Here is a 23,826-nt window from a genome sequence, read left to right as displayed (position 1 = left end):
GGAAGCTGAGAAACAAAGGGTGGGGAATCCTGCCCCAATGGGCACCAACCAGAGACTGCATCCTCAGAGGTGCTCCCATAAAAATAACATCTAAATGCAAAGTATAAGCTTGTTTGCTTGAAGTCCATTGTGTATTTACTCCTGTGCAGTTACTGGGATCTTTTCTAGGTCTACGAGGAGCGGGGTTATTCAGCTGCTCTCCAAGTCCTGTCTTGCCAGTTTCTCTTCTGCAGTTTGTGCGTATTGAGTAATATGGAAAATGACAGAGACTATTTTACATTTTGCTGTGGGATCCTGGATCTGGAACAGCTAATTCTGATTGTAGATAATAAGCATTAGTTTTGAGTACTTCCGCGCTCCAAAAATGCAATTCATCAAAACCCAAGTACTTTGTGTCAGATCTGAATGTTGCACTAGAGATTTTGTAATCCAACATGTCAAACTTGTTTAAATGTGAGCTCGTAACTGAAAGCCAAAGGAAGCAATAAGTGCTTCATTATCTTGCTTACCTTATAGAAGTGTCTTACAGTTTTTTGGGGAAAAGAGAAAACGAACGCGTTGCTGCAAGCAAAATGCGCGACCGTTTCTTGGGCTGTAGAGGTGCTCCCAGCGCATTGCGTGAGTTTTTTGGGTTTGCAGGCAGGCTGGTATCTTGTAGGGTAAGTTTACTGACTGGCGCAGAGCAGTGCTGCACCCCACCTGCTGAAGAGCTGGGCGTCTCGGTCCCTGGGGACTTCTTGCCTCTTCCAGGAGGTGGCTCTGTGTTAGCAAGTACTTCAGCAGAGAAGAGCCTACTCGCACGTGCCTTTTGAAAGAGCTGTCCTTGGGGGTATCTGCTCGTTTGTTCCAGGCTATGATTTTCTTAGGATTTTTTAAACTTTACTAGGTATTTTGAGCATGCAGAAGCACATAGGTATGATGAACAGAGGTGGTCACTGTTCTCATAAAGAAATGCAAAAGCCTGTGCGCCTATGTGTAGGCGCCTGCCTTCTGAAGGGCTTTCAAAGCTACCGTCTCTGCCCAGGATTTGCACTGAAGCAGCTGCCTCAGCGCAGATGTGTAAAGCTGAAATCTGCCATATAAACCTTCCCACCTTGTATATGGCAGCCCGCACAGCTGCCAAAACGTGCATCCTCTTGGTTTAGAAAGGAGGCGGGGAGCACTCCATACATCTGCTCCTGCCCTGTGCCAGCGCATTATCTGAAAGTGGCCTGAGCAAGAGCAGCCATAACAAAAGGCAAATAGCCCGTGTTTGATGTGAGTGCAGTTGTGGCTTTATTCCAGTCACTTCTTAATTTATGTTTCAAATTCAGTTTATCTTCATGCCCTGGTGACTAAACAAAAGAGCTATATGTGCTTGACTGTTTGAAGAAACTGTCTCTGGGTGTGGGGAAAAAGGAAAAAAATGATTTAAGGGGGTGTGTGTAGGGGGCGAGCAGCACAACCTCACTTGCCTTAAATGCAGCGTGGTCGGCGCTTTGGTTTGTTTCAACATGTGCCTATATATCATTTCAGTCTTTGAATGATCTTGAATATTATTTTTCCCTTTGTAACAAGCATCCACCCAAGGGAAGAAGAGCCTTTGTTGGCTACAGCTAGGAAAAACACTGAAACACCCCAAATTTGCCTCTGGTCTTGAGTTGTGCCATCCCAGGCTAATGTATCTCTCGTGTGGGTTTTGTTGCTGGTGGTGAAGGTGACATTTGGGACACAGACTCGCTCTTTCGCCTCGTGTAGGGATGGTTTAAGGCTGTTTCCCCCAGCTCTGCGCCCCATCTCATCTCACTGGGAGCCCCTCATTGTGGCTCAGCTGCAGTTTGTGGCGTAAACCTTTGGTGCCCAGGTGCTCTAGCCAAAACACACCACCTCGAACGCTGCCCAGTTGTTCCAGCGTGGGTCCTGGAGGAGCCTTCTTCCCCAAGAGACTGAGCACAGCTCCCCAGCACGTGGCGAGGAGGATGCTTGTGTGCATCCTTGCTCAGGCAGGCTGCGTGGAGGCATATGAAGGGAAATAATTCCTTGCTTGTTCTGTATCTTGAAAGCAACTGGATCACATATGGAGCTGCAAGGAGCTTTCCTCCGCTAACAACCAGAGCTTGCTTTCTGGGTGGCTTTTCTACTAACATAAACCGTAGCCCGGGACTTCAGAGTTTTTAGGGCTCTTGGACCAAATTTGAAATGAATCTTGAATTTTTTATTTTATTTTTTTTTTTATTTGGAAAACCTCTGTAGACTGTAGGTGCTGCATGTTTCCAATCTGTGTCTGGTATTTGCTTTGAATCTTTGGGTCCGTTGGAATCCGGAGCCAAAAAGGTTCATGCAAAACGTTGTGACCCAAAACTGTTTAATCTTCGATCTGTGGTCTCAGAGTCTGCAGTCCGGCCTGAATACCTGATGAGTATCAGCTGAGCAAGCATCGCAGAATCTGACTTCTGTCCATGAACCATAAACCTTTTCCCCAGGGAACAAGAAAGTAAATTGGCCTTTGTGCAGGAACAGCCAGCTAGAGCGGGGCTGCAGCTTCCTAGTGCTCAACACCAGGCCCTGCGGTACGCTGCAAAGGTCTCCTTCCTTCTAAGTAAAGCCATATGGGAAAAGGAAAAAAAAAAAAAAAAAAAAAAGGCTTTTCTGAGAGTGGCCGAACCAACCAATTTGTTCAAGCTATTCTTCTGGTTGGCTCATTTTTAACCGGAGGAGAAAAACCAAAAAGGGAAGATTGAAGACAATTTGAAAAATGCCAAAAGGGGAGAACGGGAAACAATGTAAACCACTTCAAGCTCACAAAAATGAAAATTAGAAGAAATGCCAATTGCATGAGTGGGCGGGCCCTCCAAAACGGTGTAAAACTTGATCTTTTTTTTGCTGGCATTTAACACCCACCTTAATTTTGGTTAACACCAATTTACCTTATGCCCATCAGCAAGGCAGGTGGTCATAACGTTCATAAACTCATGCAGCTGAAGTAACAGGGCCCAGCAATGCAGCTTCCCAAGTTCGGGAATGTCAGATTTAGTTTAATTTTGAGGGGCAAAATAGTGTTTGGTACGCGTGGTGCAAGAGACCTGCTTGCCCTGGTCCTGATGGATTACTGAATTTATAGAGCGACCCAGTTTGCATTTACTCAATTTGCAATGGGTAAATTAGTTCAAACAGGGATAATTTACTGCCCTGTGGAGAACTGTGTTATTTGGGCTCTTGACAATATCCTGTGAGCTGCAAAACCAATGTTGACTTTAATTTTTCATTTGCTTGCCCGCAGTAGATGACGTGCGTGGCCACTACCCAGCAGAGCAGCCGAGCCAACCCCGTCCGTCTGCTGTGAACTTTTAACCTTGTTTCTGCGGCTATTCCTTAGATGCACCTATCACCTCTTCCTCGTAACGGCTCCAAATAGCAATGTATTTCGTGCTCTTCCTTTGTCTTTGTGTTATTAAATCTGTCATCTCGCTGGAAGGCTCGTGGCGTTGTCAGGAATCGCGCGTTGTGCTCCGCGCTCGGGCTGTTTAGCTTGAACGTGACACGTTGTTTAAAAACAGACCGCTCCGTGCTCTGTGTTCGTTCTCCTCTCCAAGCTGTCTTTCATAAAAATGTAAATAAAGAACTCCCAGTACTGATACAGCGGGGCTGGAACGGGTAGGAGAAAAGGCCCAGCGATTGCCCAATTGACATTAATGCAACATAAATCTTAATTATATTGAACAAGCATCAGGCTGCAGGGTCTGAGCAGTCGGAGTCGTTAGGGAACAGTTTACAGTTAGCATTTATCTTCAAACAAATTCCCAGGCCTCCTTGATTTCCACTGTAGCCTCCTAACGGGGTTTGAAACTAGACACATAGCTTGGATGTAACGTTTAATGCTATCTGGATCAGGCGGAGATTTTTCTTCCGTCGCACAGGCACCAGTCCACCTGAACGAGCCCTGGTGGTGCTCAGGTGCAGCTGCGGCACCTGCGGGCGTCCGGCACCTGCCGCCACGTACCTCGTCTCATCCCCAGCCTGGTGGCAGCAGCTCTGCTTGCCAAGCTCCTGCAGGTATCCCCCACCACGATCTCCGTTGTGCAGACTGGGCTTGGCCGCCCACGGCCCGGGGCTGCGGCTCGCTGCCGAGTGCCCCCAGCCGCCCGCTGGAGGTGTTGGTGTCCCTCCTGCTCCCTGCTCAAGTTATCTCAGCGGAGACTTTTCCAGATTCAGCCGTTGAATGGCAGCAGGATTCTTTATGTTCGGTCCACATTGTTTTTCCTGCTTTTCCAGTTCCATTTCTTTGACCGATTTTTTTTTTTCCAGACAAATACAGCAAGGGGGATGGAAGAGAATGAATTTTATTTTCTCTCTCATCTTTGATTTGTCTCAATGGTTGCTGCGAGCGTGCTGTACTCATAGGTCCAGGTGTTATTTCTTTTCTTACAGATTCCCTTCTGGAAAAGATAGACTGTAAAGAATTACACGATGTAGGCAATAGTCAATTTTTACCTTATGGTGTGAAGTAGTAAGAAATCCCTTTAAGTTTACTACCCATTTTTGTAGTTGTTTAAACAGAACGTTTGGTTTCTCACACTCGCAATGCTCGGGGCCCAGCCTGAGCTTTATGGGAGCTCGGCACGCTCTCGCCCTCTAGCACCAGCCCTCCTCTAACCAAGGGACTGCGAGGGATTCAGCCAGCCCCGCGTTATGAGCAGCCCCCGCAGCGGGCGCAGGGGGAGGCCGGAGGCTGCTGCGGAGGCATTTTGTAATGACGGGAGAAGGAGAGGACGGGCAGCAACTCCCAGCGGTCGCACAGGGCCTGAGCTGGGCACCGGCGCGCTCGGAGTCGGCCCGTTCCCGTGGCTGGCTTGGAAAGGGGCTTTTCTGCCCCCCAGGAGCCTGCCAGCCAGCTGCTCGAGGAGCTCCCATGGACGTTTTCTGCCGACCCCTTGCAGGGTGTGCCCTGGGCTTGTACCTGCGAATTGTCACCTCCGTAGGGAGAGCGGGGACTGGCGTCCTGCCTGCGGCGCCTGCTCGGGGTGTGCTGAGGGACAGAGGGGCGGACGGACGGACAGAGGGCTGGTGGGTTTACCCCGACGTTAGAGAGAAGAGCCCCAGGCTGCACCTGGAGGTCCAGTCACACGTTTGGGCACAGAAATGTTTATGCAGAAGGGGAAATCTTGATAGGAGCGCAGGAATACCTAGGGATCTTTGTTTATTGTCCTTTGCACCTAAAAGCTAACAAAGCAGCAGAAGGCAGAGGGAGCAGGGTTGTTTCACGTATAAAAAGTGAGCCCTTGTTTTTGTTAACGTTGCTGACACCCGGTAAAGGCCTCTCCAGCGCTGGCTGACCTCCCGCAGAAGGCTACCAGAAGTGGCTTTTTGTCCCCCTCTGGCCACGTGTGCATTGAGGGCACATGGAAGCTGCCAGCTCCCAGCCGCGGGAGCCTGCTTCCATCAAACATTGCAAAACCTTCGCCCGCAGCACAAAGGATGTGATGTTACAGCCGCGTCGGGACCCGGGTGCTCAGCTTGGGCTGCAGCGGCGTTGTGTGTTCTCGTCTACTGCCCACGTGCCTTTTGTCCTTGATTTAAGGACATGCTGCCCCGTGCAGCTTTTTATTGACCCCTCAGCTATTGCTGCCCGGCTGGGTAGGAGAAGCAGCAAATGTTTTATATCTGAAATAGCAGGTGTATGATGGGGTCTGGGCTGCTTCGGCAGTCAACGTGGGAACTTCTGACTTGAATGATGGTTAGGAAGAAACGATTTCTGTTCCTCACTTTGATCGCTGCTGTGACTTGCAAGATTGCAATTGGGTCCTGGAGCACTTAAGACCCTGTTCCCTTTGCTATGTGGGCAGTGACAATTTCAAAAGCTGCTTCCTAGCTTACCTAGAAGCCTTGCCCCTGGTTTTTCACTAAAGCGATGTATTTTGACTAGAAGTGTTTGGGATGGTTTGCAGCCTGCTGTTTATGGTAGCCAGGGAGCCGGGGAGGGCAGGCGGTGGTTTGGATGTAAAGGGAAGGGCTTGTGGTGTGCCCTCTGTGCCCTCTGCCCATCGCTAACCCTCTGCTCTGTTTCCACAGGCCCTCCGGGGAGGCGAGGGAAGCCCGGACGGCGCGGAGAGCCCGGTGAGCATCGCGGTCACCCCACCGCTGTCACGGGGCAGGGCACAAACCTCCTGGTACCAATACCATCACCTCTATCTGACGGGCTGGCTCCCGGTTAAACCGCAGACTGGCCTCATTGGGGAGTCAGATTTTTGCTAAATGCTGGTTTATATTAATACTCCTTTGTCACTTTGGTGTCTGGTGGGTTTTCTTCTGTCTCGTGGACTGGGAAAGCACTGATGTTGTGTCAGCTGCGGAGCAGCGCTGCTCGCGTTCTGCTTTTAGGTTGGAGAGGGGAGAGATGTGGTTGGCACTGCGCTGTCTAAGGAAAACAGCGACCTCAGTACAGGAACGTACCTAGAAAGCTGCAGGTAGTTTGCAACTACCCCTACTTATCAGAAGACAGATAAAATTTTACACATATTTTCTCTTAAGCTGTTGAATTTTGAGTGAATTAATGGGGACCAGGGAGATTTTTACTTAGGCGGGAGGCTGCTCTGTGCTGCTCCTTGGCTACAGCAAATACCCAGCTGGGTTTTCCAAACACAGAACTTTCTGGCCATCAATTTTTACTTTCCTCTCTGGGGAGAGGGAATCAGGGTTTTGTTTTGCAAGCTATGAGCTGATCTCTGTGGAAGACAGACAGGCATTTCCCTTCTCCTCCATCGATGCTATTTCATGGTGTTTTCTGAGGCATTTTTGCTCCTGAAGTATCGGGGATTACTCGCAGCCAAAAGATGGAAACTGCCCTCGCAGGGACAATGAGGGATCCCGGTTCTCTTCCTTAAACCCCATTTTCCCAACAGTTGTGCTGTAGGAATAACCACCAGCTGGCTTTGATTTTTGTCATGTATTTTTGAAACATAACTTTGCTCCGTTAAGCCCTTATTGGAGTACAACATTCAGCCGCGGTGAGGACTGCCGATGAATCTGGAGTATTATACGCAGGTATTTATGTAAACATTTTCCAAGGTGTCCTCCTTGTCCATATAAAAATCTGGGAGGCAGCTCTGTTGTTGCTCACAGCGCTGAGCTCAAGCACGCAGTCTCCTTCTCCCTGCTTCACACAACAGCTTCTGAAGGGCCACTCTCGTCACGCTGCAGCACACCCATGAGTGCTACTCGAGCAGCTCCGTACAGACGCCAGCCACCTCCACGACAGGTGATACACTGGCTCCTGCGTGCCCACACACCCTCAGGGCTGGCTGTGGTGGTACGCCCTTGAAAAACTCCAAGCAAATGCAGAAGGCAGAGCGATTCGTACCAGATCAATGCTGTCATCGGGTCGTGGCATCTCGGAAGGCTCGCTGTCGTGTACCGTCACCTGGGAGGTCTGATGTCGCATTGCAGCTGTCTGAGCATCCGTCTGAAGAAGCAGAAGGCTGCCGGGGAGTCAGTGCAGGACCAGCAGGAAAACGAGTCATGAAATAAAGATGCGCAAGTTGTTAATAATTGATATTTTTCTGATCTTTTTTTTTTACAATTGCAAAGGAAAATCATGGAGAGCGGAATATCACTGGGAAGGGGAGAGCCACAGGGCACATGGCAGCAGCGGCCATTTGAACTGATTTCTTCTGAAGCATTCGGCTGGCAGCAGCAAACACCGCCGTGCATCACAAGCCACACACGTGTGCACAAACACTCGGTGGGGCAAAGCAGCTAAACCCAACTGGTGCGATGCAGCCCCTGCAGACTGCTCCGCTCTGCTGCGGATAGAGGTGCAGAGAGCAGGCTTCCCTCTGCATGTTGGTTTTGGCTGAGCTGCCAGATGTTTGTTTTCATAGAAAGCCTGAATATATATTTCTATATTTGTTGGAGAACCTGACCACACATAAACCAGGTCCTTGTTCCTGTGCTACAGCTGATAAACGTGAATAAAACTTTGTTTGCCTAGCATGATAGCATCCACCCCCAGGGACCTGACGTGGTTATGGTCTTACAGCCTCCGGACAAACGCTGTTGAAGAGTCAGAAGGCTCGGTGCTGATTTCGGCCCTGCCAAAGGGAGCATTTCTTTTTTCTGACAGTCGTTGAAATGGTAACGTTGAAAACCTTTTTCTGATTCACATTGAAACCTTCATTTTATGTCTTTTATAAACAAGCAGAGAAACTATTAAGAGATCATCCTGTCCCTTTTCAGTCGCACTCTCCTGTTGATTTAAAACAATTCTCAATTCTACTTTTCTTCTGCTCTGATGGATTTAGGTCATAAAGGAAATTAATCCAACAGCTCTACATTTCTCTAAGCTAGGAATTTGTCATCTTGAAAGCACACCGAGCCAGCCATTCTCTACTACAGAAAGAAACAATACCATTAAAGACTCATGTTAAGCTAATTCTATATAAAACTGAACCAGTTGGACTGTTTTGAAATGGGGGAGCCTGGTTGCGCAGGCTTCAAAAAGGCCTGAAAACCTGAGCGTCCTATGGCGGCACGGTCGTCCCCGCTGTCATCTCCTCGCTGACCGTAAACACGAAGCCCAGATACGTCGGGGAGCGTTCCTGCGGCTGTCAGTCCAGCTAAACAAAGCCCGGAGTTATGGAGTCGGGCGGTGCTATCTGACCCGCTTTATTTACTCTAGCAGCCAGCTGGCCCTGGGAATCTCCCCTGCTGCTCCGGCGGGGGACCAGCCGGTGCCACGGGGCTCTTGGAGCAGGTCACTCGTGCCCCTGGCAGCGCCTGCTCCGCTCCAACACGTCCCCAGCTCCGTCAAAATGTGTCAGCACACGCCAGTTCCCACCAGCCCTTGAAAGCTTTCAGCTAAGCTGGATTCCCTTCTTTTCATAAAGATTGGTCCATGCTGGGGTATGGCCGAAGGATGGATGAATCGTATCCAGGATATGGGAATTTAATCTGGTTACGTGTCCAGGTCTCCGTGTAACTGGACTGTGGGCTGGCAGCTTGATCCAGAACTCAGAATCCCTTCAGAACAACCAGGAAGAAAACACATCTGAAATGGGATGTCTCTGACTACATCTTTACTCCCAGCACGTGAAGCAAGATCTGGTTCTGGACGTAAACCTCCCGTCCTGACGGCGTGGTGAGGGCAGTTGGCTGTTTCAGGCACAGAAATTGCCTATATGGGTAGGCCTGGAAGGGTTATCGTTATTTGACAAAGTATTTCTTCACTGGAAAGTGTTGACTTAGCAAAACTGCTGTCTCTGGCAGCGAGTTTTGTTTACAGAAATTTTCTGTTTCAGAAACACTTGTAGGGAAAAGGTTTGGAAATTTTGAAATGGGATAAAACGTCCTTCTCCCCCCACCCCAACTCTGTTTCCAAATTTACATTACACTGCAGTTGTTTCTTCAGCTTGAACTTCTAAAAAAAAAAAAAAAGTTTTGGTACCAAGTAATTTTTTTATTATTCTGCTACATCTCTTCTGTTTACAGAAATATCCCAGTTTGGAACAGGGGAGACTCTAAAGCTCTTTTTAAGGAACGAGAGCAAAGCAGTTTCTGTGCAGAGAAACATGACTTCTCTCCCAGCCCTACACGTACTTAAGCCCCATATTTTACCCATTAAGACTCTTCCAAGCCTCTTGGCCATGCGATTGTACAACCGTAAACGTCCAGTTGTTCTTATTCAGTCAGCGCATGTGTGCGTGCGAGTAAATCATAGAGGGCTTTCTATTTATTTGGGAATTTCCAGCGCTCCCTGCGCTTTTGCCATGATTGTTCGTGTGCGTACGCCATCGTAGATGGAGGAGTGCTTTGGCTTCTACCGAGCGTTAGGAAAAACCTCATCTGTCCTACATTTGCTCTCAGCAGCAAGCCTCTTTGCTAGAACGTGCGCCCGCGCTGAGGCACGGAGAGGAGTTACCGAGGCCAGCAGGCAGGGACAGCCGCTCCTTCCCAGGGGTGCAAAGCTGAGCCGTGACTTCTGCGTGCTGCAGCTGTCCCCTTCCTCCTTGTCCATGCCTTAGTTGCTCCCCTCGCAGCATCCTAGCTCAGTAGCTGTGTGTATAAACGCGCAGCACGTGTTTCTGTGGAGGTATTTGTGTGGGCATTCGTGAGTTTTTGGGTATGCAGAGTAACGTTAATGGCAGTCAGTCAGGAAATCTGGGTCGCTTAGTTGTAAAAGTTTCTATTTTCCCCTCCCTCTGGCACAACTGTTCAGATTCCTAAGGAATCTTTTGGTGTATCCAAGCACCTCCGTGCCCTGGCAGTTTCGGAGCCTAGCTGGTCCCCTAGCACAGCAGTAACGTGCTGTGCGTAATGGGAAAAGTGTGGCAAATTTCCCTCACTACAGCAAACCAATCATAGACCAAATTTTATGCATTGCAACTTATTTTGTCTGCCTCCTTTTCCTTCTGAACTAAGCCCCTAGGTTTACTTGTTATCAAATTTCAGATGTACAAAAGCTATTTCCAACTCTTATAATAATTTCTAACTGGTTTCATTCGTTAGGGCTTTAAAAATATTCGATCTACTCAAAATTATTAGCAGGGAATTCTGGCGAATTTCTCTGAGAAGAGCACGTGCCCTGTGCCGTGTGCCTGCACCTAGGAGGTGGCCGGGTCGGGGACAGCCCCTTGGCACGCAATGAGCTTCTGTTTGCCGCTGCCTCGCAAAACGCTTGACTTGCTTCCACAGGAGACAGCCGTCTTGTGGCTGAGCTTTTAGAAAACATACGTTCTGCAAGCCAGCACGTGATGTTGTTCTTAGAGGGGAAACAAGTTTGGTTCAATAGGTTTCACTTTAAGCCTTAGTGAAGATTTACTGGCCGTGACTGCCGCTAAAGAGGAGCCTAACTCCCCAGGCGTCCCTGGGGAGCATCCTCCGTGGCATCTACAGAGAGCCCCCAGCTTTGAGCCTTGCATTTTAAAGGAGCGCTTGCCTGCATGCGCTGGGAGAAAACGGTAGCTGGAAAAAGGAAAAAGGCAGCAAATTCCAAGGAGATTATAATTGGTAGCTGATTGAAATCCCATATTAAAATAATTTCCTGGCCGATTCTTATTTGAGACTTAGTTTTTACTTTTCTACAAAAGGGCTTTTGTGGGTAGCTTGGCATATAAGGGAGTTAATAAATCAGGTTTATGATTCTCAGTTAATAAATTGGCCGAGATCCATTGGCTTCTGTATTCACAAGAAATTAAACCAAAGAAGGCACGCTAATAGCCCGTGTGAATTTTAGCACTGAAACTTGGCTGGCCCTGGGTAGGGGACAGATCTGGAGGTCGTCGCCTCCTCTCCGTGCCCCCCATGCTCTTGGCTGCGTGCAGAGCTGGCCACGTTAAGCTGAGAAACACGGGTTACTGGGCTGATTTTTGGCAGCAGGCTCTGCCCGTTGTTCCCTGGTCCCAGTCTTAATTCTCAGGCTTTCGGGGGTTTTCTTATTTAGCTTTTCAACATACGATTTTTTTAAACAAACTTTAAAAACATTGAGTATGTGTTAGCCTGAAACACGCTTCTCGTTGTATGTTATAGAATAATACGCGACAAAGAAAGCTGTTTTTTCGTCCGTTTTAATTTTTCCCACATTTTTTTCTTTTTTAATTGTGATTTGTTTCTGGTTTGGATCAGACGGGAAATGGAGCATGAAGGAGCCCAAATCGGAGAGCTTTAGGATGCCTCACAAACGGGAGGGAAACATGGCTTGCATTAGGCCGGGGGCTCAGCATTCACCTCCGGGTAGCGCCGAGCAGGGCGAACGCTGGGAAAGCTGCAGGAATCCGTCTGGCACGTGGCGGGGACCCCTGCCCTGCAGGGGAACGCAAATTTTTGTTATTTATTACTGTTTATTAACTGCCACTAGCCACAGCTTCAGGCTGTGATACCGGTACACGCAAACCCAATGTAGAAGATGTTTTTTTCCCCCTGGATTTAACGCATCGTGCATCAGCCGCTCAGCTGGCTCCGAGCACGGCAAAGCCCCCAAGCAGGATGCACAGAGCATCCTGCACGTGCAGGAGCTTGGTTGTTGTGACATGTTTTGAGGTCGGGGGCCTGAATGACAGTGACATTTGGGATCTGTGCATCGCTCCGGACTCGAGGGCAGCCGTAGCAACATCCTCACCAGGTGCTCTGTGGTTGCACGTGGCGCTCTGGGTGCTGAATGTGAGCAATGCCTCGTGAAGTGCCCAGGGCCTCGCACGGGGCAGAGGAGGGAGTCACGCTGGGAAAAGGGTGTAGGAACGGGGTCTCACGGCTGCTGTAAGTGCTGCCCTGCCACCAGCGGGTGAGACGGTCCCGCACGGGAGCGGGCGGGTGGTGTTGAGTGCGTCCAGAAAGTCATCGCGTTGGGACTGAACCGAGAAGTACTGCGACTTCCTGATTTTTCCCCTATTATGTGCTTTTTTTTTTTTTTTGTAGATTATACTTCATAATTAAGTGACTCTTTTCTTTGTTTTTCTTTTTGTTTTCCAGGACCTGCAGTAAGTATCGTGGATTTTACTGTTGGATCAACAAAGTTAAGGCTGCCCCTTCCCCCTCCCCTTCCTTTCTGTGTCGTTGCAAAAGCACAGCATTTTTTGGTAGAGGTGTGTCTGGCAGCACAATTGGTACCAGATGCTGCTGTATTTTTTTCACAATTGTAGACAAATGGTGTGGGGGGAGTTTTTAAATGTTTAACTTGCTGCCCTCGGGGACTTCCAGTAATTTTAAACCAAGCAAATATTCAGTAAAGAGTTTTCCCTCTAGAGCGTCTTTACTCAGCTTCCATTTAGCTGAACGAGTGCTGTACTAATATTTTAACGTTTTGGTGGGATTTTTAGTCCTAAAGCTCTGTCTTGCTTTTCTTATCTGTTGCGTTTCCATCGCTTAGTATGGGTTTGGTAGGCTCGCAAAGGGGGCTGGAGGGAAAGACGTAGCTCGCTTGCTTCTCTTTGAAGTCTTGGGGAGAGTAACGAGCATTCCTCCCAGTGCGACCAGAAAATTTATGGGGAATTTGTTGTTTGAAGGGGTAATAGTTGAAAATGTGTCAACTCCTCTTTCCAAATGTTCAGACGTGCCTTGCGCTGTGCCACCACCACATCCAAATCTGATGTTCTCCCACTGCTTTTGGAGCGAGAATACAGCGTTTCGCTTGGGCCCTCTCAGCTGCTGAGGGATTTTTAAAGAGAATTTATGGGCGTTAGGTGCTTCTGTTTTCCTTCTACCTTTCTTCCCCAAAGCCGGAGGAGGAGGAGAGGTGCAGGCTGTTGGCAGCCGCGTGTTCCCTTGTTCACCGTTGCATTAGCAGAGATGTTTCTTCACGTCACTCTTCTTATAGAGCCTCACTGGGTTAAAACAGGATTGTTTCAGGAAAAAATAAGTTTGCTAAGTATTCCTGGGCTAATTAATTTCCAGCTCTGTACATCTGTTTAGAGGCCAAAAGCTGACAGGGAAATGCATGTGGAGCACAGGGGCTGTCACAGCGCCATGGCTGTGCTTCTCCTGGGATGGACGCCGCCACCGGTGGGGTTAGTTCATGGCTGTTAGCCCTTGGAAATTTTGCTTCTATTTCAAGTTTATTTTTTTTAGCCCAAAGAGGGAGTTGAGCTAAATTATTATTTGGCCAGGTTTTGAAGAAGCAAATCAGGGAAATTTAAGACTTAATGGCTTGGACTTGACCGTTCTTTGAGATCTGAACACATTTGCACTAAAAGTTGTGCCCAGCACTAGCAATAAATCCAAGATACTGACTGGCTCGAGAAACGCAAACAAACGAATTTTCCCTATTAGTTTGTGTTCCAAAACTTAGTCTGTCAATGAATTAATTTTCCTGTAAATATTCCGTAATTAAAAACTGCAACAGAGCCTTTCTACCCACACAATAAAAATGACTCCGTGGGTTTGTGAAATGTTGGTTCTGGGGGCATTCACGGGGCGAGCACCATCCGAAGGGGAATGGGGTAAAGTCCTGCAGCCGCGTGCTGCCGGGGGGCATTTCGGGCGTTGGGGCCGGGCCCTGCGCTGCTTCTGCGGGGTGGTGGTGTCATTCCTCTCTGCAGCTCATGCAATTCGACTTAATTTGAAAAGTATTTTTAATTTCTTGCTCAGTGGCAGGTTACAAATGAAGAGGATATAGGCTATTCAAATCTCCATATATATACATATATATATATATGTCTTTGAAGGGACTTCTCATAAATTACTTTGGCTATTTAAAATGGGTTTATTTAACCATTTCAGCTCTGCTCCTGCTGTTACCAGGGGCTGTTATCAGCCCACACACGGCTAACTGTGTTACGCTTCTTCACGTGTGCTCTGCTCACTTCTGGTGTATGCGGCGTAGGCAACATATGGCGCACTCCTAATTTTTCTTTGTCTCTCCTTGGTTTCGTTTCCTGGTTCCCACGGCACGATTGAATTGCAAAGGGAGCGCAGGGGAGATTTAACACAAACAAGACATTTTTCTCTCCCCTTGCCCTTCTTTAAGAGACAACTCCTGTTTTAGTTCATTTACAAAAATAATAATAATCCTGCATTTTTAGTTTAAGTAGGGTTTGCCAGGGACTTCTTTAAACATAATATATAATAAAAGTCCTAGAACCCACAGAACCACAATATTATTTTATTTCAACAGTACTGCATTTAACTCTATTAGTTTCTTCTGTTTCTTGATTTTGGCCATAAGGAGTTGATTACATCTTACATGTACGGCATCACACGCTGCTAAAACTGTATCCTCAATTCCGTTGTTCCCTGGTAGCAGTTGTTCTGGTATTTCATTTTGGCTGTCATAAGCTAGCTGTGTATATGAAATTATTAGAATTTGTGGTGCAGGATTTGTGGCTGTTGGATGATTGATCATCCTGTCTGTGAGCGAGGGGTATTCTGCTGCGATGTGCTATAAAACCTCTGTTTCAGAGGGTATTAAAATCACATGCTGGGTAGGAAATTTCTACAATTGAAGGATAGACTTACCACATAGTGTAATTAAACATTTACAGTCCCAGATATTAACAGACACTTTATGTATTAGCATGCTGACTGGGGAGCTCACCAGCGAGAGAGTTACAAGTGTTTCCTATTTGTGTGTGTGCTCCAGTGCCATACGTCTCCATAAAAATCTCACTGTACGTTTTATCCCAAGACTGTAATTTGTTAAATAGGTGGTTGTTGAAGTCAGTGTTGTTTCTGGATGAATCAATAATGCTGCGGGAGGCATTCAAAGCTTCGGGGCACTTAGCAAGAAGCGAGAACCACCGTACCGCGTAGGAGCCAGCTGCCAGAGCTGCTCATGCCATAAGAAATGGATGAATCTCCCTGCGTATCTGCAGCACGCTGACATAACCTATGTTTATAGTAGCACATGACACTGCTGTACCAGACACAAGCTTTACTGCCTACTTGTGTACCAGCTAATGCTTAACAGCTCCTTCCCGGATATCTGCCTTACGTCTGGCTTGCAGCAGGCTCTCTGCAGCCCCGTGCAGTGCCGCCAGCATAGCTCCTGGTGTATTTCCAGCAGCTCGAGCTGTAAATGCCTTTGGGAACCCTCCGAGGGGAGAAGAAAAGGCGAAATACCCTGGGTGGGTTGTATTTTTCTCTGCTGATCTTGCAGGTGTTGTTAATGACTTACGGTCTCTCCCCATAGCATCCTCTTCTTTCTGCTTCATTGCAAACAGAGGTGAGGTTTAGCTGGGAGAGCCTCATCCTCGAGGAAATGAATCGGTCTGAGAGGGGGAAACCTGCACTGGCCCAGGTGCTGCAGCAGGAGTTTAACACTCAGCAGTCAGCAGTGAAACCTCTCCCCAGCGTGTGGGATGGAGCTGTGGGTGCACGGCCAGGATCTGGCCGATTGCTGGGGCAGCAGGGTTGGGTGCGAGTTGGCGAAACCCTCGGTAAGTAGCCAAAGTGAAGCGCAAGGTCGAAGTCTGGGGAAATGGGCTGTAGGTGTGACCTTTCTGAGAGGAAAACTTCCCTGAGAGGTTCCTCTGGAGGGAGCTCAGCCCTGGGGCCAGCTGGGGAGCTGATGCCCCCGATCCTACCTGCTGCAATGTGCTGTCGTGCTGCTACGGGTGCATTGACTGACTTGTTATCTTGCTTGTTCCCCACCACAGGGGCAGTCAGGACGCGATGGTTATCCGGTAACTCTGCTATTCCTTTTATTTTTATTCTCTTTTAATCTGCACTCTGTGGTCCTATCTGACTTTTCCATGACACTTGATTTTCTTTGCGTGTCTTGATCTTTTTTTTGCCTTCTTTCCTCCCTCTTCATCAGTGATAGCCTTTCGAGAAGTTCAGCCCTGAAACTCAGGAACCTATGCAATATTCTCCAGTAATGGTTACACAGGTGAAAGGCTCGAACTCTTTCATGGTATTTCATGTTTTTTTCAGTGGCGATGAATTTCAGATGAATTTCACAGTAGGTTGGGGCCCCACCGACCGTTTGTGAGAGAAGCAGCTTGGTGTAAGGGGCTGGAGGAGAAGCCATACGGAGGTCAGGAAGGGGGGGACACGGGGCTTTGCCTCCCCCAGCAGCACCAGCCTGCACCAGGGGGCTCACCGTGCCCGTGGGGCCTTGGCAGAGCAAGGAGGGCTCAAAAACGCACAAGCAGCTTGCTGGGAGCTGAGTTTAAGGGGGGAGACCTTGCTTCGATCGGCCCATTTAACAGCAGTTTTAGGGTGGCTTCCTGCTCTTGCAGGATGTGGCTAGCCACTGATGGATGAGCAGTGCCCTTGACCGGAGGTAGGTTTGCCCCCTTCTTCTCTGTGTTGGTGACATTCCAGCAAAGCTTGCGCCTGTGGTTGGGTTGTGGAGCTCTGAAAATCAGAAATGCTGAGATGAAATAGCAATTTTTCCCTAGGACAGAGCACGCGCCCCAGCCTGTCCTGGTGGGTGGCCCCAGCTCTGTGCTGAGTCCAGGTCCCGGTGAGGGATTGTGCTGCTGCTCCAGCTCTCCTGGATGGTGCTGAGGGCTGACAGTGACCTCCAGCTCTGCCGCCACACGTGCACTAGGAAAACAGCTTTAACATTGCTAAAAGATTTGTTCATTCACCCCCTCTCTCCTTGCTCCCTGGGACCTGCAGTCCGGACAAGCTCAGATGCTGGTTTTATTCCTGGCTGTGCAGAACCGTGTGAGCCCAGCCCAGCAAACAGCGAGTTACTGCACCTACGTGCCTGTGGCTGCACTAAGTAGCTTTATCTAATAAGGAGGTGATAATAATTGCATTTCCAAAGCAATACATATACCTGAAGGGCGAAACTCGGCATAAAGCAGACTTCAGAGTCTAATTCAGCAAAAGCATATGGAGAGACTTTATTACATCCAGTTGCTTAGTCGAACTGATTTAATTAGTTCCCTTCAGGCTGATCAAATAAACTCTGAGCAGGTAAAAATTCAGCAGATGGGTTTGGTCCTCATCCCAGCTGTGGTTGCCTCCGTTAAAGAGTTCAGGGCTGGCGGAGGGGGGTGAGCAGGGCTCCAAAGCTCAGCCTGCGCTGCAGGGGTGATGCTCTGGATGTCCTCTTGGGAGAGCGCTGCCTGTGGGTGGGCGCTGCCTGGGATGGAGCCGGGCACTGGCACGTCTGGAGGTGTCTCTAATGTGGCAAACCTCAACCCAGTCCTGTGAGCGGATGCAGGGATGTTGTGCGTTGTTGCACGCATTTCCTGATCGTTTCTAAAATTTCCCTCCTTCCGTGCTTTCTGCAGTTCCTTACCAAAATTGCGTAAAACTTGAACTGTGAGCAAATGCAGAAGTAAAGTGGAAATTAAATGGCGTTTGGGATCAGAGATGGATGTGGTAACGCTTCCACCTCCTGGGTAGCAGCGCTTTGATTTTCTTTTTGAGCTGCTGGTGTTTAAGCGAGTTGAAAATAATTGAATCTTTACTCGGATGAAGTGAATCAGAGCTCTAGAAACAGGCCCGAAGACAAAATAGCATTCATAAGATGCTTTTAATCTTTTGATAGTTAACATCATAAGGGGGGGGGTATGGGCCCTAAAATTAAACTTTACTGCAGAAACAATTTCTACTTTATGAGCTCTGTAGGTTCGTTATTGTTTTATAAACCCCAGAGAACTGGTTTCTATTTTTAGGGTTACGGCATGCCCTACTATTACTGCAGTAGCAGACCTGGGTTTGTTGATTTTTTCCAGTCTTGTTCATCTCAGTTTTGAAATCCTGTGGAATGTGGATCACAACGTGTCTAGTGTAGCTTTGTATGGACCGAGGGGTGCACAGGTCTGTCTTCTCCCTTTCTCCCCCCAGTTTCAGCCAAATTTGACAGGAGACTGTGGGGGTTAGTTTACTGTGAACTTCTGATATTGGGGCAGGTTAAGGGAAAGCGAGCATTTTTGATGACTGGTGACAAGGCATGAACGTGCGCTGCTGTACGTGTGCCTCTGCTCTACCAAATGCTTCGAGGGCGCTGCGGATTGCACTGGGAGTCTTTCTGTTTCTTTTCTGAAAGCTGTGATTCTGCCTTCTGTCAGCTCCCTTCCCCGCTCAGGTCTGCAGGGTTCAGAGCATTGACGTGCGAAGCCCAGAAGGTGCTCAGCTACCCCAGCAACAGGGAGAGCAGGTAGGCTCTTAGACGGTTTGAGCAGGTCTTTTAATCCAGCTGGGCTTTTAGACTTATGTTCAACAGCTAAGCATGTGCCAACAATAACGAGTCTTGCTCTAAATCCCTTCTGGTTTTGAGTATCAGGATCAAGTGAACGAAGTGGAAATAGAGCAGGAGCCCTCTGCAGTTACGGGCTTTAAGTGCAGCGGCTCAGGTTGTTTCTCCCAGTGAGCTGGGGCTCGTTGGCCAGGCACGACCCTGGTCAGGACAAGCCTTTGAGCTGTGTTAGTGCAGCTGCATGGGGGGCACGGGGGCCCTTTTGTCTCTCTGGCCCCGGTGTTCAGTTCCCATCTCGCTCTTCTGTGCTGGATGTCATCGTCACCTGCAGCCACGTGCAGGATATTGCTGGGACTGGAGCAGGTGACCGCCTGCTGCCCCACAGTCCCTGCTTCCAGGCCTTTCTGGGATGTTCACCTGCAAATTTTGGATCAAGAGGGACAGGGATGTCATTCTTAATAACTTGGATAACTAATATATTTCTTCTCTAAACTCCTGTGACAAAGTCTGCTCTGGGCTGCACAACACAGTGGAGGCTGCGCCGTCCCACCACTGGTGTGTTCGCAGGGAAGGCAGCAAGGAGAGAACCTGCTACCGTGTTTTGGATAAAAGGATGAGATGAGGAGGATGAAGTCTCAACCATCTCTGTTCAGAAGGTCCAGAGCACACACTGGGAAGCTGTGGCTTCTCTGAAATGTAGCCAGTGACTGCAGCACGGGGGGCATTTATGTACGGGAGATCCCAATGAGCCATTTTCTATCAAGGCTTTAAGAAATGCAGGACCAAGGCAGTGCCACAGCTGCCCTGCCAAGAAATACACAGCGTTTTGTGTGCAGGTTGGCCCCAGGCAGGCAGAGTGCTGCGAGGACTGGGTTAGGAGGTGCAAAGCGGGGCAGGGGGATGCACGGTGAGCTGCCCGGTCCCACCAGGGGGGACCGTGGATGGGCCAGCACCATTTTATGAATAGGGCATCGCTGTGTCCATGAGCACCCGGCTCAGGGACCTCCTATCAGCTGTGGGGACGGTGCTGGGGCTCTGGCTGTCCCTGCTGTGCGTGCTGTGAGCGGGCACAAGTGGGTGCTGTGGTTTCCCTGCTGCCCTGGAAGCATCGCTGAGCATGGCTGTGGGCAAGACACCAGCTACTGCTGCTCAAACTTCATTGTTTCCCTCTGGTGCTCCCCTCGCCAGTATTCTGAAGAGATGACAGCAGCCTTTGGATCAGATTGATGAGCAAAATTTGGCTGACACTCCTGGTGTTTGCCAAAAGAGTGCCCAGCCCCAAACCGAAGTGCAGCCCCAGAGTTGGATTCGGAGTTTTTGCACAGCTGTGCTGGAGCAGAAGAAAAGCAGATGTGCAGCCGAGATGACGACCAAAATGTGTTTCTTGCCTGGCAGAACGAGGCGCTGGGGCTGTTCCTGGGACTTGCCCCGAGCTGCGCTTTCCAGGATGAGGATCCCCCTGAAGCAGCGGTGCGGGTGAGCAGGAGGGTGGCAGCATCAGAGCCGGTCTTGTCCCCGCACTGCCCATGATTTAGTGGCTGAGAGGGAACCCACATGGCCGAGCAGCTCACCTCGCCATGCTGCGTGCTCGGCGCGATGGGGACACTGCTCCTCAGAGCTGCGGAGGAGCAGAGGGGCTGGCTTTGCAGAGGGCTGGCGCAGGGGTGCTCTCGGCTGCTTACGTTAGCGGCGCGGACAGCCGCATCTGGGGAGGATGGAAAACAGAAAAATGAGGACCAGATGGAAGAGCTGTACTGGAAGGAGGCTTTCCAGCTGACCTTTCGGTGCAGGCGGATCTTCCCATTATGTAGCCGCTTGCTGGAACTAAATAATCCATGGAGGGAAGACGCAGTGGCTGGGTGGTGCCTTTAGCTGCCTGCCCTCGTCCCGTTCCCCTGCCCCACGTGGGGATGGTTTTCTCCTTGCCTTCAAACTACTCAGCTGTCCTCCTGCACAGTGTTTCTCCTCTTCCCTAGTGAGCTGTTGCATTTGCTGCTCACCAGAAACCGTTTCCTTCCCTCTTCCCATCCACCAGAGAGGCCTTCTGGAGCCCAAGTCTCTGAAGAGTTTCATCTGCCTCTAAGTCATCTCTCCCAAAGTCAGTCTCCACTCCGGCATCCAAACGTGACATCCCGAGTGGAGAGTTGTCACTTCAAGTGGGAAGAAACCAAAGGAACGAAGTTGATTAATGAGGCGAATTACTTCATGTGCATGTCTTCATTAATAAAAAGCAGAGCTGGGAATAGGCTTTGCAGAAAAATTGTGATACGAAACAGAGTTGTCTCCTACTTTATACGTTTTCCTTGGAATAATATCATCTATTTTTAGTTGAGCAGAGTGTTATTCATTTGGTTCATCTAGCGTATGTTTGCCTTTGAATTTTGGAAATCATTTGTGTTGCCTGAAAGAGCCTCAGCGTTGTTCTGCCCATCTCTTGCAAAGGTGGGAGCTCTTCAGGGAGGCAGGGAAGGAAAACGCCTCAAGTTCTGTGTGCTTAGAAGTAAGGCAGCTTCTTACTCAAAATAATTCAGTATTGAGTAACAACATCCTTTTCTAATGACCAGTAACTACACCATGATGAGTCAGTGGAGTTCTGGTAAAGGAGAGCATCTCGTTTTCTGTTTTTTAACGATGTGCTTTGTGATAGGGGCCCTTTGAACCCTCGTTGCGTGCTGGCACTGTGCTGGATGGTCTCTGAAAACAACACACTTTGCACTGGTGCACCTTGCAAGGAATAATTGCTCAGTCACAACTGAAATATTCTTGCACGGGGTATTCTCACATATTTATGGTCTACCTCAGGCTAAGGAGCTAAGGAGCTGGTGGGGCTAAGCAGCTCAGCATCTTCAGAAACTATTTTGGGAGCTCTGTGCAGTGAGCTAAATGCTCAGCTGTTGTGCTTAGAGCTGGAAATCAACTTGTAAGGATGATAAACTCTGGTTTTAATTAATTTTCAAGACAAAAAGTGAAGCCAAATGTTATTTCTGAGCTGATGTCTGAGAGAAGGAGTTGGGGGAGCACATGCAGGAGGGAAGCTGGTTCCTCCACTTGCAAGACCCCAGCACAGCAGAGCAGCACGGCCCTGGCTTTGGTGGCATCTCCATTCCTGGGCTTCAATCAAATGAGTTTTGGGGTTTCTTCCCTAAGCAATTAAAAACCTCAATTAACAGATAATTCAGCAAGGGAAAGTCCATGTAAGCTGTTTGCGTGACCCATAAATATGCTGTGAACGCAGGCTGATGTGCAGGAAATGAGGAACACGTGCCAAAGCCAACTCTTCGTGGGAGTTTCTCCATCTTGTTGTGGTCACTTGGAGTTTACCAAAAAGCTCCAAGAGATGGGTTTAGCTGGGTGTGTTGGGAACAGCAGCTTAACCCTTCAGGAGGGCTGCCAGGAGCGGGAGACCGTGCTATGTAGGGCAGAGCATGTGGATCTCAGACTTCCCTTGGCTTTTGCAATAGGCAGACGCTTTCTAGACCATGGGTGCTAGCTCGTGTACAGACACAGAGTGCCTGTATGTTGCATGGGTGTTTTGGTTTGTTGTGCATGCACATATTCTAAAAAATAAATAATATCCGACATCATTAGATATTTTCGAAAACTGCATCATGTAATTTGTATCCATCTCCAAAATGGTTGCCATTGTGAAGCTCAGTTTTCTTAGTTTTCTTATGACCTTCATCAAGGTCGTAACTGTTGAACTACAATTATTGCCCCTAATTACAGGGTTCAGTCCTGTGTTTGTTCTTGCGAGTGTCTTTATTCGTACATATTCAGACTTCAAGGATACTTCTCCCAGTAGAATCCCAAAAGACAGAAGTAACAAACATTCATTTTACAAGGCAAACTTTTTTAGTTTCAGTTTTTTCATTTTATTTTAATATCAGTTTTGTGGCCAATTCGCATAACTATTTGCCTAGCGGGGATAAATTCTTTAAGCAGGGAAAGCACATCCAGTGTGTTCTCCTGTTAGGTCTGTTTACTGGCTCTCTTCTGTGGAGACAACAATGATTTTGTAAAGAACAGCTCTTAAGGCAGCTGTTTATTTTTCTATTGATTTAGAGGTAACTCTTGCACAGGGGAAAGAAAAAAAAAAAAAGTTGCCTTATATCCCACACAGAAGAGGAATTGCAGATGCATTTAGTTATCTTCTGGGCTTCCCATTTCTCTTCCAGCACCTTCTGGTCAAGCAGAGGAGAGAACCTCGCTAGGCACCAATGACATCTGCAAGGAGGATTTTTCTGCTCCAGTTGCACGGGTGGATTTTTGACACTAAGCACACGTGGCAATTTGGGGATGACTCGAGGTGGCCGCCTGGGCCCCACCTGGTTGGTGCAGGAGGAGGCTTGGTGAGGAACTGGCTGCAAGGACGGGTGGTGGAAGACGTCCTTTGCTACCCGAGTGCCTGGTGTGGAAGCAGGGCTTTGGTTTCTGGCTTCCTGCGCTGTTTTCTCTGGTTCACCACTTTGGGTACGAGTGCATCTGTGTCTGTCTCTGGTATGTTTGGACACAGCCACCTGGTACCGAGGTTTGGCTTGTAGGCAGAAGAAAACTGAGAAAACCCAAGAAGTTTGCTCATCAACCACAAGGGAGAAGTAATCCCAGTACAGCTGGAGAGCTGGGATGGCACTGGCAGGGTAAGAATACAAAGAGAGTTAAGAGGCTGAAGTGTTTGCTTCAAATGTCAGTATTCCTCCAAAACAATTGCTTCCCAACGTCAAAATTTCATTCCCACCACAGAGGCTGTCTCCTCTCTTAGCTGGACATTGAATGCAAATTAAATGCAAAATATCCCCAAAACCAATTGGGCACCAAGCGCTTGCGAGAAGCAGTCGCACGGTACACATGGAACTCATTTAAACCTCAGAAATTTGGGGGAAGTCAGGGGACTCTTTCTTCCATAAAAGCACTTTGTTGTTTTGGAAGAGAACCGGTGCCATGTGATGCACAGATGAGCGAGATCTTGCTTGCGAGCTGGCGCTCAGCACAAATGCGGTGATCTGGCGTGCCTGAGCGTGGGGAGCAGGAGCTGGCCCTGAGTCGAGGGGCTCGGTCACGGTGGCTCCTCGGTGCCCTGTGTGCCGGGAGGAGAGGTGAGCCCTGGCTCTGCTCTGGCTTTGCCGTGTGTTCGGTCCGAGCAGGCTCACTCGCAAATTGGAGCGAGCGGCCCCAGCGCAGCGGTTTCTCTCCACCCCTTTGGACTGGTCGGCGTTAGTTTTGCTCCCAGGCATTTTTCTTGGGCGTCTTTGAGAATATGTCTAGCA

At 48.8% G+C, this 23,826-nt stretch overlaps 1 protein-coding gene across 1 annotated transcript in view; it reads left to right on the top strand.

The window, feature by feature from the left end:
• COL23A1 (collagen type XXIII alpha 1 chain) overlaps window positions 1-23,826 on the top strand; it is a 180,789-nt gene that overhangs the window by 117,854 nt on the left and 39,109 nt on the right. The window contains exons 3-5 of the mRNA XM_067005483.1: window positions 6,049-6,093; window positions 12,439-12,446; window positions 16,059-16,085. Coding sequence (XP_066861584.1) covers window positions 6,049-6,093; window positions 12,439-12,446; window positions 16,059-16,085 — 80 coding nt within the window. The remainder of the gene's footprint in view (window positions 1-6,048; window positions 6,094-12,438; window positions 12,447-16,058; window positions 16,086-23,826) is intronic.

This window comes from Anser cygnoides, chromosome 14 (genome assembly GCF_040182565.1).
Source record: "Anser cygnoides isolate HZ-2024a breed goose chromosome 14, Taihu_goose_T2T_genome, whole genome shotgun sequence".
NCBI lineage: Eukaryota > Metazoa > Chordata > Aves > Anseriformes > Anatidae > Anser > Anser cygnoides.
Note: the sequence above shows the minus strand (reverse complement) of the source record. Positions and strands in the feature narration are given on the sequence as shown.